Source organism: Malaya genurostris, chromosome 2, assembly GCF_030247185.1.
Source record: "Malaya genurostris strain Urasoe2022 chromosome 2, Malgen_1.1, whole genome shotgun sequence".
NCBI lineage: Eukaryota > Metazoa > Arthropoda > Insecta > Diptera > Culicidae > Malaya > Malaya genurostris.
The window spans coordinates 339,687,340-339,700,966 of NC_080571.1; the positions used below are offsets into that span (position 1 = coordinate 339,687,340).

At 37.4% G+C, this 13,627-nt stretch overlaps 1 protein-coding gene across 1 annotated transcript in view; it reads left to right on the forward strand.

Annotated features, from left to right (window-relative positions):
• LOC131431761 (protein takeout-like) overlaps nucleotides 1–12,051 on the forward strand; it is a 28,052-nt gene extending 16,001 nt beyond the window's left edge. The window contains exons 2-4 of the mRNA XM_058597636.1: nucleotides 1,902–2,139; nucleotides 10,996–11,129; nucleotides 11,259–12,051. Coding sequence (XP_058453619.1) covers nucleotides 1,902–2,139; nucleotides 10,996–11,129; nucleotides 11,259–11,560 — 674 coding nt within the window. The 3' untranslated portion in view covers nucleotides 11,561–12,051. The remainder of the gene's footprint in view (nucleotides 1–1,901; nucleotides 2,140–10,995; nucleotides 11,130–11,258) is intronic.
• The last annotated feature ends 1,576 nt before the right edge of the window (nucleotides 12,052–13,627 follow it).

The following is a 13,627-nucleotide window of genomic DNA, read 5'->3' on the forward strand; positions in this document are numbered from 1 at the left end:
CACCCAAAATCAAATCCAAATAGGCGATCATTTTATCTATAACTTTATGTCCACCCCTTACTTTTGCAACTGGAAATAAATACATAAAGCGCTAAGTGTGAATGCGTGATCTTCCTCCAATATCGTGAGGGGATATATTTTTTACTCAAACAAGGTACCGCTTCGAACAACGTTTAGTAAGGAGATTTTATTTTCGCTCTGATATCCGAAATAATGTACGTGCGTTGCATTCGCAATGAATCGAAAAAAAAAATTAGTTGAATATTGACTTAGTAGAGATGGTATTGGTCGGGTTCAGGTACAGAAAAAGATATGTTTGTCGGGTTCGGGTCGGGTAAGGCTGCCGATTTTTTTAATTTTCAACGGGTACGGGTCGGGTTCGGGTTAAAAAATTTGGTCAGGTTTCGAGTCTCGGGACTTTTTGCCGGGTTTGTTCGGCTACGGTTAGAAGTTTTTTTTTTTCTATTTTTAATCGGGTACAGGTCGGGTTTGGGTTTGAAAAAATGCTTACTCAACCATATCTAATACTTAGCCAAGAAAAATAAAACAAATCACTTATACAGCCCCAAAAAATATTGACTACGGACCTATTTTTCTGTTTGCTGTAAACTTCTACCAGCATTTGAAGAAATTGTATGTTTAAATACCAGACAAGCAAGGAAGTTACAGTCATTTGAACGACGGTGGTGAAATAAATCATAAACCGTTTTACGGAAACACTTTAAAATTGCAATTTGCGTCATTCCTTCTGATTCATACCAGACATAAAATTCTGCCAAATACCTCAAATACGATAATGAGTCACTGATGTCACTGTCACTGATTTCAGTAGATCAGACTTTCGTCAAGCGTTCATACTGGGACTACAGAAATAATCTACACTTAGGATGACCATATCCGATTCCATCGATTCCAGTTCAATTAAGCGTCCTGTATGACATCAGTTCTAGTCAGCGATGCAATATTAGCTTCCTTGGTATACTTCAATCAGCATTGACGACATTCACGTGTTATTCATTCCGAAAAACCGACACCACATCTAAAATTGCTTGATTAAAATGCAAGACCTGTGCTGCGGTGATATAAGTCAATCGGTTTCTTATACCACCTACTGGTTTGGAGTATCATTGTCAGCCAATTGTTCGTAATTGTTATTGGCTTGTTCTTTTTCCAGCAATCAATATATCGGAATATAAAAAAAAGCTTCAATCTCTGCCTGTACGACCGAGTAAAAACAGAAGTGATTCCCTCAATGAGCTGTAACCAATTCAATGCCACTTACACGATCAAGGTTGAACCATGTGATTAGGGTAATGTTTTAGCATCGGTAGATGTTTTTCAAGTTTTCTGGTAGGGATGTCGGAATGTCGATCGATTAACCGCCGAGTAATCGTTTAATAATCCAGCTGATTGAGTGATATTTCGTTTGAAACTGATAAATTTTAATCGATTAGTATGGAAATTATACTCGATTGTTGAGTAACAAACATCCCTAATTGCTGGGCATCATTTGATGGTTTGATAACAGTAGCGGTAGGTACAAATACATTGTCATACAACACTAATGACTGAGTCCCGCAAGCAAATTAGATGAACTATGTTTCCTCCCGTCTGCCGTTTCTAGACATTCATAGTGACAGTAATTTCGCTTCAATCATTTGGAGTGACGTGGTTGCGTTAGAACATTCGTGAAAACGTATTTGTTCTGCAAAAAATAGCAGTAAAAATTTGACTGCCTGCTATCACATTAATTCCAGTGTGATTACAATGACAACTAATGACAACCGTAATCTACTGTTATAGTATACAAAAAAATCATCGCTCACTACGATCGGCGTTGTTTGCCTTTTCTCAACTAACCTAACGTTTTTTTTCTCTCTCTTGCTCTTTATCTGTTCCAGCTTCGGCCATCAAAGTGTGCTCGCGCAACGATCCGGACCTGCCGAATTGCATCACGAAATCGGTTCTCTCGCTCAAGCCACAACTGGCGACCGGAAAGTTTTCCGACGATTTTACGATCCCGCCGCTGGAACCGTTGGCGCTGGCCAACATCAACATGGACCAGGGTCAGGAGTTCAAGGCGACCTTCAGCAATTTGCTGGTGAACGGCCCCAGTCAGTTCCAGATCGATAATTTGAAGTAAGTTTTAGGAAGGTGCTTTTTTTCCCGGGAGTATTACAAATCCAAAAGCGAAAGCTTAGAAAAATGTTGACAAACATTCGGTCCTACACACAAGTTTTTTTTATGCGGGGGATACGAACCGCATGAAAAAAAAGTATGCTTAAAAAACCCGAAACTTCGTGAACAAATTTTTTTGTTGTCAGATGTTTTAAGGGGGAGTATAGGATAATTTGAATCAAAAACTCTTTTTTTGTATTTTTTTACGGAGAAACAGCTTAGGCGAATTTATTCAAACTTTTATTTCTTCATTGAAGCAGGGAAAACCCCGATGGAGATGAAATTTGTCAATCTCTCTCTCTCTCTCCAGCAGGCATAAAAACTCCTCATCATTTGTATCAATAGATTGCAATGATCCAACAGATACATTTGGGCTTAACATTAACAATTAAAACTAAATCTATAACCATCTATACCCAAGTAGCACCTGTAATTTGTTCATAAAAAGATAAAAGGCGGGTGGGTAATGTCAGAGACATAACTGGATGTCGTGAATACGAAAACAACTGACATGTTCCTTAACACATCCGAATATCAATTAGTTGATCAATTGTATGAATTATGCAAGCATTTCCCGTTCTAGTCTTCCCTTTTTCCAGTTTTCGTAAAAACAAAAAAATCTTCACTTGATCTCGATTACTGTGAATTTCACACAGCGAAAAGTGCAGAAATCTAACCATACTGATTTAGATTTGCACTAAACTGAGGATATTTACCTTAGACTTGAGAAAAACAATTCTTAATAGTTCTTTAGAAAACTTTTAGAGCCATTAGAACGGCTGATTTTGTGTGATGCTCTTCACCGTTGTTTTTTCACCAATGAAAATGACTGGCAGCTGTGTCGTAATCGCTCTTGTCGGAGATGAAACTAGCTTTGCAAACGACACAAAATACATCTGCTCGCAGTGGCGATAGAATCCAAACTGATCCAATTTTTGTTAAGAGGTTTCTTTTTACGTGATTTCGTTTGTAGATTTTTCACTAATGGGCGGTCCTAACGGCTATAAAAATAGCAGCATATAGAATTTCAATGTTGATTATTTCATTTCGGATTTGCATAATTTATTGAAAGAAGGATTCGTTTCTTGCATTCAGAAGGACCAAATTGAGGAACTCACTACGATATTCACCACTTTTCGGAACATTTTCCTCCAACGATTTGTTGTACAGCAGCCGATATTTTGTTCTCTCCCTGAGAACGCGTTCTGATTGGCTGGTGTGGACATGGGTCAAATGAGACAGGTTTTTCAATAGTGTACTATTGAAATACTTCACTGCTGTTGCTATACACGTTTAAGATGAAAAATTTCGATTCTATTGGTACTTAGATAATATAAATCCTTTCACAAATCACTGAGCTATGAGCTTTCAATATACGAGAAAGGCAAACGCGCCTTTTGAATTATCCTCTTTGATACTCGTTTATACCAAACATTTCAGAAAAGTTTAATTTTGAACTATTTGAGATTATGTCACAAATTTTATCATACAATTGTGATCATATTCCCGATGGCATGCAGCAAAAATTATCTTGATTCGTTAGATACAACAAGAGATATTCACGATCAAAAACTTATCACTAAATTTTGAAAAGGCACCCCATAGTAAAAAAACAGATGCTGCATAATGGTCGCATGACAAACACGGCCAAACAAGTTGTATTATGAGGGTGACAATGAAATCAAAATAATGTTACGACATCTCATCATAGTAAGTTACAATAAGTTCCAACGTAACTTTTCGGTAATCTAACTCTTACAAAGTGTTACGTATTGACTGTTTTTAGGCGCGAACTGGTCACTGTAACAAAATGTGATAATGAAAAAGTGACACACTACAAGACAAAGCTAAGTAATGATTTCATATCGATACATATCGTATTCGTTGTGATGCAATAAAGAAATACAGTTACAGTGTCGGTTCAAAGTTTCGGTGCATTATCCCGGACAATAATATTAAATCAATAAGTAAAATAAGTAGAAAATTCCTTCAGTTTAAAAATATGGCTAATGTCGAATCTGCGCTTATACGCAAATTTTTTGCCGGTACATGTGCAAAGCAAACTTGTTTTGTTTTGACAAGTACATTCGCACTACCAGAGAGAATATTTCTACACTTTGACACGCAGTGTATGCATGGAAACACACTCCAAAAAAATTTGAATTTTACAGGTGACTCAATCCCTCATACGATGTAATTCATAAAGACCTAATTTGTCAAATGACGGAAAATTTTATTTGTAATGACTTAATGTTTTCGTTTTTGTCTCTCACGCAAAAAGTAAAACCAGAACAAGAAATGATTCGAAAAGTTACTTTGAGCGAGCTCTTAAAAAAATCATAATCATAATGTTGTCCACATACGCCACAGGCAAACACGCCTAATGCAGAACTTTTCTCCATTATCCAACGAAAAAACGGTCTGAAATAATGACTGATAAAATGAAAATAATTAAAACCAAAACCTGGCGTCGAAAGCTTTCAGAGATAGTTATAAATCCGTCCGCAACCTTCTCCAATCCGGGGAAATCGCTCTGCCAACGGAACTACTGTGGATGTTATGATACACAACTTAGAAGACTTCCCGCCAGAAAAGAACTTGGTATTTGATCTGGCTGTGCACGGTCGGTTAAGTTCGCATTTTGGCATTGAAATTATTTTTTGTATAATTGCTATCTATATTATATTTCAATCTCGAGTTAACTTCAAAAATGTTTATTGTCCCTGCCCTGGGTCAGTTTCAGTTTTCTCAAACGAAAACGACATTAGTGTTTGACCGTCGAAGACAGGAATACTAGATCGTTGCAAAAACCGTTCGGCGCGCAACGAATAATTTTGTGTGGAGATTTCACATGCATGCTTGATACATGTGATTCATCATTTCGAACCACGTGCCTCATAATCTAATACAAACTTCGTTGGCTGGTGACTTAATAGCCGGAGTGACAGTAGTTATTATTAGAAACAATTTATAATACCCACATGTAACTTTTCCTTCTGATGATCTCCAACGATTGACTTCCAGTTTTAAAGGTACTTTTGCGTCTACACATGCAATAGCGACCACGTCACGTGGCCAGCCATTGAAAATTTGTGAAATCAATTTGAATAAGAAAGACAGTTTTTTTTAACCCGTAAACTTAGGAATGGATTATTTGAAAATATCAAGAAAATGTTTTGAGCGAGACGAATTTTTATCAACCGGTACCTTTTTTATCAATCCGCATGTGTTTTTTGCATGAATATTCTTCGTTTATTTTTTAAATTTTTCAATGAAACTATTTCAATGACCGTCGTTTTTAATCACCGTGTAATTTCGGAACTGTAAGTCGGATCGATAAGAAAAAATGCTGAAACCATCAAATTATTAATTGAATCCAAACGTGTGACAATCGATAAAGCATTCTATGAGATGTCGAAGTGAGTTCCACTTAGAGTTTTTGATCGTTATTTACGGTATCACTCAGTAATTCCAGTCGCAAACGAATAAAATTCACAGTTTTGTATGCGACCATGATTTTTTGTTTATAAAGTTCGTTTTGGTCTTCTTTGAGACAGTGATTAAGCTCTTCTATTCCCGATACTTCTGGAATCGAAAATCTAAAGTCGGTGTAGTCGAAGTCAGTTAAATTCACCTAAGAGATTGTAAACCATCTCATTTATTAGGAAGTTTTTGAAAATCAGTGTAGCCATCTCTGAGAAATCGTAGTGCGTTCCTAATAAAATTATTGGGTTCTTTCCGGGTTCTAAAACCGAATACCGGTAAAACTGAATCTGAAATATCTTCCTATATCTCCGGAAATAAAAGTCAGTTCTGTTTGGAAAAACAAGAAGTTTTTATGGGTGATTTAGACCTTTCATTGAAATCGGATCAGCCGGTTCTACGAGAGACATTGTTTCTATTATTTACACAGATTCTCTTGTACTTGTACTTGTACATCTCCGAGAAAATTGAGTGAAATTATTTTCACTTACATTTACTGATCTCGACGTACTGATTCGAGTGGTATATGAGCTTAAGAAGTTATGTTCTTCCGGCAATTATTGCTTCTAGCAGTTTAAATCAATAAGAATATGTTTTAAATTCTAAAATACTGCCATCGTTCTAATACATATGTCATGAAAAAGAATGTTGTACACAGCCTTTTAGCTAAGCATCGAACAATTGCATACAACAATATTACAAATCGTGTTTCACTTTTCTCCCAAGCATCGCTTTATCATGCTGCGCACAAAACGCACACCAACGCACTGATATAGGAAAAAAGTTCGCTTACACAAAAATATCGATATCTCCGCTATAAATGGACAGATTATAACAATCTATGGCTTGTTGGATAGCTATTCTTGAGTGGAATCTAAGTCTGAGAACATATTTTGTTTACAAGGTCAATTGTAAGAAATATTGTCATTTTATAGGTTATGCTAGTTGCTGGCCAAACGAACCGATTTCAACTATATCGGTTCCCAGCTTCCGGAAGTCCCGGAAATAGTGATCGAAAACTCCAAAACGGAACTCTCTTCATTTTCTCAGAAACAGCTGAGTCGATTTTCACAAACTTAGACTCAAATAAAAGGTTCAACGTCTATTAAAATAGATTGCTTTTGACCATTGTTTGGATCTCACTTCCGGTTCCGGTACAACAGGGTGAGATGTGTTTAATCCTGCGGATAAAGTTTGTGCACGATTTTTTAAGTAAAATTTTATCTGTCTTTTTCATTTCCGTGTGGGTTTTCAACAATTCAAGCGTATGTGTTGATAATTAGGAATATTTTTGAAAATTGCATTACATTTCGAAACACATTTTCTTTACAAAAAAAATATTTGAAGAAGGATCTCTATCTTGACAGTACTGATCGAAATTTTTCCTTCAAATTATGATAAAAAACGATATTTTGTTCAAACTAAAAATTGATCCTTTATTGTACGAGGTTAATATTGAGCATAATGAAAACTGGATGAAATTCATTCACGAATTTTCGAATTTTTGATCGAACGCTCTTCATCAAGTTCCGGACAAATGTTGCATCGCCGTTTTTGACGCTTGAGCCCAATTTTTTTTGAACTAATGCATGTTCTCAGCTGCCTTTCCAGTCTTCTTGAAGACCTTCTTCACGATTACTCAGTAACGTTTGATGGCTCGAAGCTGAGGGCAATTTGGTGGATTGATATTTTTCTCAACGAATACCCTTTTCCGAAGCCAATTGAGAGTGAGTTTGGCACAGTGAGCCGACGCTAAATCCAGCCAAAACAGTGGAGGTGTACTATGCTTCTTATATAAAGGCAGCAATCTCTTCTGGACACACATTCATAGTTCCGGTAGTGTACAAAATGGTTGACTGCAAAACACAGGAACATATTGCTTGTCATACCAGAACCTTTCGACCGAATTTCTTCACTTGAATCGACCTATCCGCATCGATCACATCCTCCCCAACGACGACAGTAAAGACTTGTGGACCTGGAAGGGTTTTTGAGTTCTTCTTTACATAAGTCTCATCGTCCATCCAAACGCATGCATTTGGACACTGCAAAAGACACGAATGCAATTTCCGGGTCCTTGTTGCTGCTCGCTTCTTCTGTTCTACACTTTGTTTCAAGATTTTCAGCTTCTTGTAGGTCTTCAGGTGATTTCGCCTCTTGATTCCGACATTTGTCCCTGCTTTTTTTGGCCAAATCGCGTATTGAAATTGATTTGTTCTTCATGATTAGAGATACCACTTTCTGGTCGAGTTTCGGGTTGGAAGAATCGGGTTTTCTGTTTTTTCCTGGTAGCTCAACCAAAGAATAGTGTTCCCCTAACTTATTAATGATGGTTTTAACACTGGCATGATGAATTCCAAACCGCTTCGCAAATTTTCGCATCATTCTCACTTACCCATGTGTCCAGAACCTTAATTTTCACTTCCCTTCCAATACGCGACATTTTGAAAACGCAGAATTTCAACCGCACAAACAAGTAAACGAACGAAAGCTGACAGCCAAACGCACAGCATGCTGTGATCTGAGCATAAAAACCCATCACAAATACATGCGTTCAACACAAATGTATGTGGATAGCTTATTTTCGATTCACTCCTTAAGAGTTTTAAAGCGAATATAATGAAAGCAGTATCAAAAATTACCTGGTGAATTGGTATGAAAGATATAATTTTATGCTAAAAAACATACAAAAATGTATGATTTCAAACAATGTATGATTTTACGGCGTTAGTTTAAATAACTGCATTTAAGTTTATTAACTTCAACTGAAAAATTTGTTAATTTAAAACACTACAATCATTGACTTTATCTAATATTTGTTCATTCGGAACTAGTTTTTTTTAAATTTTAATGTGCCTTCATTGTAAAATTGTTTGTCAAGAAGTTGAAGGAAAAAAATTAATTATGTTTTGTAGTTCCAAGCAGCAATATTTGCTATATCAAACCAGATTTATTTTTTTGTCACTATTTCAATAAAAAAATGCGTTGTGTGAAACCCAAATCTGGTTGTTATAGCAATTTTTGTCTCTGCGTGAAAATGTGAAACGTCAAAACTGTTAAAGATTCAAAACGATTATGCTAATGTATGCCTCAGCAAACTTATTCTTATTTAACATTCTAAGGAAAGTCTTTTGAAGAATCCCTTAGTAATATAAATGAAAATATATGTTATATGAGAAAAGCATTACAGCACCACTTCGATGTCCGTGAACACGATCCTGCAAAATCTACTGAACCGATTCTTTACAAACTTGGAACATACTGTCTTGGCATGAATTCCATCCCCCCCATCAACGTATTTGAATTTTTTCCATTTTAATATTAGTAGTTTTTCGTCTTTACATTGGTGAAAAATTTAGCGTCAGATCGCGATTTTCGCTTAAATATTCCTGTTATAACTGGTAAAAAATCAAAGTGAAAACTTGAAAACGAAATAACTCGTACGTTAAGTAAATTTAAGAACATTTTTGATTCCAGATAATTCTACACCGCGTTATCGTGTTCACCGCGCAATTCTCAAAAAAGGTTTTCGGGTATGCTTTGTTACCGCCTTATTTTTCAATATTAATTTACGGAAAGTTAGCTAAAGACTGTCCCTAAAAGTATGGACGCAACCAAAAACCGCTGCCAATTCGCAATGGTTCAGAATCTGTCAGTTTTTATGGCTGCGTCCTGTTGTTTACACTCTTCTCTAACCACTTGTGCAGTTGTTTATTCGTTTTCATTAGTTTGTTTCGAAATGCGTGGACTTTCAGCAGAACAACGTCGACAAATTGTGTACAAATGTTGCACAGAACGCGGACTGTCACTGAGAAAGATAGCAAAAATGGAAGGAGTAAGTGAAAAAGCCGTGCGAAATGCAATCAGGAAGTTCGGTGAGGACAACACCTTTGAGCATAAACCGAAAACGGGTCGAAAAAAAGGTCCTGCTAACCCTCAGTTGAATAAACGTATACTGAAGGCGTTCGAGCAAAAGAAGGAGGTTTCAGTTCGGGATGTGGCAAAAAAGTGGGCACTTCGAAGTCAAATGCTCTTCGTGCTAAAGAACGTTTGAATCTTCGAACCTATAAGAAGCAGAAACAACCAAAACGTAGTCCGAAACAAGAAGTATCGATCAGGCCGAGGGTTTGAAAGCTGTACAATACGATTCTTGCTGGAAATTTGAACTGTATAATCATGGACGACGAAATCTACGTGGAACTTGATTACAAATCCTTGCCGGGACCACAATCAGTCCGAGACATCGATTGAAATCGAAAAATTTGATAAGAAAGCTATGCTCTGGCAAGCAATTTATAGCTGCGGTAAGATTTCGAAACCCTTCATCACCACTGCTTCAATGAACAGCGAAATATACATCAAGAAATGTTTACAAAATGCCTTCTACCCATGATTCGAAGCCACAAGGATCCTGTTGTCTTCTGGCTAGATCTTGCTTCTTGCCACTACTCGAAATCAACGATAGAATGGTATACTACCAAAAATGTCACTTTCGTCCCAAAAGACATGAATCCACCAAATTGCCCACAACTTTGACCAATTGAGGAATTTTGGGCATAAACGAAGGCACATCTTAGGAAACATGTCTCGGCAGCCGAAACCAATTCAACAGTTCGAAAAAGATTGGAAAAAAGTGTCAAAACTTGTCGCCAAGAAGTCTGTACGGAATGTAATGAGGAGCTAGTCTACAATGGCTAAGTAGCAAATGTTGAGAATAATATTTTGTTGTTGTAGTTTAATATTATCAATATATCGAATAAAATTTGAATATCTAACACTTGTGAATTATTTACAGCGAAATCAAAGTGCGTCCATACTTCCTGGGACAGTCTTTAACACTTCTTTCCCGAACGCGGTCACGCTTCTGAGAATTAATGATACCCGAAAACATCAGATTTTCGACTATGCGAATTATTAATTTGTTTAATTAACCAAACTTTACCTTACTTAAAAAAATATAGCTGATTCGAAACAAAAACTGTTATCGCCATATTTTCCGAACCTGGTATCTTAGTAATAATTAATATAGTGCGAACCTGCTATTAGAATAATTACGTGATGAATAAGTTCCCAACACTGTTACTCCCAATGCCTTCGATAGCCTAGGCACCTTGATTAAAAATTACTGAGCAAGCTTGTGTTTCGTTCCGACAATTATTACAAAGCGAAATTCCTGTTTTACCACCATAATCAGATTCAGCGCACTAATCACCATACGCGGTTCGCACGAGCTCGGTCTTATCATCGGATATGTCACTGACCGGCGGCCGGCTGTACGGCGATCGAAGAACGAAAGCCCATGTTTAAACAACCGGATATCCTTTGCTATTTCAGAGTCAACATCGAGAAGCTGACATTCGACTTCAACGTCTACCTGCCGAAGCTCTCCTTCCGTGGAAAGTATGACCTCAAGATGCGGCTGCTGCTGCTCAACATCGCCGGCAGTGGCGACCTGAAGGGTACAATCGGTAAGGGCATTCTGATTTCCTGTTTGACCGTAGTTAGTTAGTTAGTTAGTTAATCGGTCAGTTCCAGTGTAATTAAACTCGATTATGACCTTTGCTATTTTTTAATCGCCCCTCTCCCTCCCCAAACAGAAAACTCTCGTGCACGTGTCAAGCTGTACAACGAGAAGTACGAGAAGGACGGTGAGACGTACATGCGAGTGAAACGGTTGCTTGTCAAGATCCAGATCGAGAAGGGTCAGTTCGACCTGAAGGACCTGTTCAACGGAGATCCGGTGCTGAGTCAAGTGGGCAACCAGTTTATCAACGATAACTCGCGGCTCTTCCTGGACGAGCTGACGCCCGGTTTGGAGCGAAGTCTTTCGGAGACCTTCAAAAATACGGCAAACGAAATCTTGCAGACGGCAACCATGAACGACATCTTCCCGGAGTGAAGAAACCGAGGACCGATGATGACCCCCCTGTCCGATGGGGGTACGGCATCTAAGACCAAACCAAAAACAAAAAAGAGCACTCTCAAGCCTCCTAATTACATACCTAATTTCTACTATTCAGTCTGAGAGACTTTGGCGCACGGTTTTTTCGTCTCGAGTGCTGACAAGGATGACTTCGTAGCGGTCGCAGTACTCAGCAATCTCTCAGATTCCGGGGCGCAGGTTCTACTTAGTGCATGCTGCGACGATGCTGCTGTCTGTGATTCATATTTGTTTGTGCGTAATTATCTTATGAGTGTTAACGAATTTTACTTTTGTAAGCATGTAGCGGTAAAGAGCTTTGGGTAAAAACGAAACCAGAACCGGTGAAACCAGGGGGGAGGGGAAACAAACGATTGTTGTTCTCGCCCAAACAAACGTTCTGACCGAAAAAATATATAAAAAGATGAAACAAGTAATTTTACAAACTGATTTCGTCATTCGTCATTGTTTTTGTTCGTTTTTTTTTTGCTTATGTCCGAAAAATGTCCTTGGCCAGGTAGGTACTCAATCGGTCACGTAAGCCAAGATATCAATGGAATTTTTGTTCGGTAATATACAAAACATGTCTTTCCGGTTTGACGGAATAACCGTCAAGTGTTAGCCAATATTATTTTTGCACTTGTCAGTTGTGGTAGTACGAAAAATAATCGTTTTTTATGATTCGCTTGCATAAGAAGAACCCCGACACATGCAAATATTTTTCTACGGCGAAAAAGTTTCGATTCCACGTTGATGAATGAAGTATTTTTAGTTTTCTGCATGGCAGAAAAGGAAGCCTTGCCCGAGCAGAGTGTGAGATCAAATAGAAAACTCATTTTGATGTTGTGATGTTCGCATTTTTCGATTACTTAATTTGCCGTTGTTTTGGTCGTTTTATGTGGCAAAAAATCAAAATCGAAAGCAAACAGATATTCCGATGAGATCAAACAGAAAACTATTTTTGCTAACAACGAAAGCAAACTGAAATCTAAATAAGATATAGATTGTTTCTTGTTGATAGCAAAATTACTTCTCAATTTGATATTATTATCAAACAACGAAAACAAAACTGGATTGCATAACCAGTTATTGATTTGCTTTTAAAATACATTACTGAAAACAAACAAGTCGCGAGCATAAGCTAAAAATAGATTGGGTAAAAGACCTGGGGATAGTATACCTTTAGGCGATATTACTTGCAACAATAAAAAAGCGTCCAAAGCACCAACACACCTCCACAGAGAGAAGACTTGGGTTTCGAACCTAGGTGATTTGGATTCCGAACTCTCTGCGAATGTTATGGACTGTGACGTTAAGCTGTAAGTAGATGGAGAATTTTCGATCATATGACAAGCAGTGTTGATTCACGAACCGTCGTGTATGGCAGTGCGGCTATTTGATAGGTATGAAAATGTGGTCTTTGTCTTTCGCGTATCCAGAAGCTGTAGCATGTAAACATCATAATATCAAATTGAGTTATTCATTTGATCTCACACTACTCGAGTATGTAATCAGGCTCAGAAGAGCGAGCGCTTTAGAGTGAAGTCTTTTACAGCAAAGGCTCACTGGAGACGTGAATTAGGAATCTGACAATAAGCAATCCCAAATCATATGTTATTTTGATTCCAAAAAAATATCTTACTTATTTCGACCAATTGGGACAATAAACGAGTATCTCACTTCTGCCCACAGACAGCATTACACTGATTTAGTAAGTTTTTAATTCTTGTGTAGACTTAAATTCGGGATCATTCGATGAAGATTAATTTCGGAGCGATCATTAAGCAATTCATTTGCTTGCTTCAGATAAAATGGATTAAACATAGATAAGTCATGGAAATCTGATTATATGTAGAATAGGGTTTTCAAACTAGTTTTCTAAGTTTTTCAAATATTAAAGCAAAATCGCTGTACTAACAGATAGGCTGAAAAGTTCGTATCGTTTCTATGAGAGGGCGCTACTAGAATTAAATCCATACCATTTTCAGTTAGTACCAACCTTCAAAAGATACGTGTATAAATTTGACAGCTGTCTGATTATTAGTT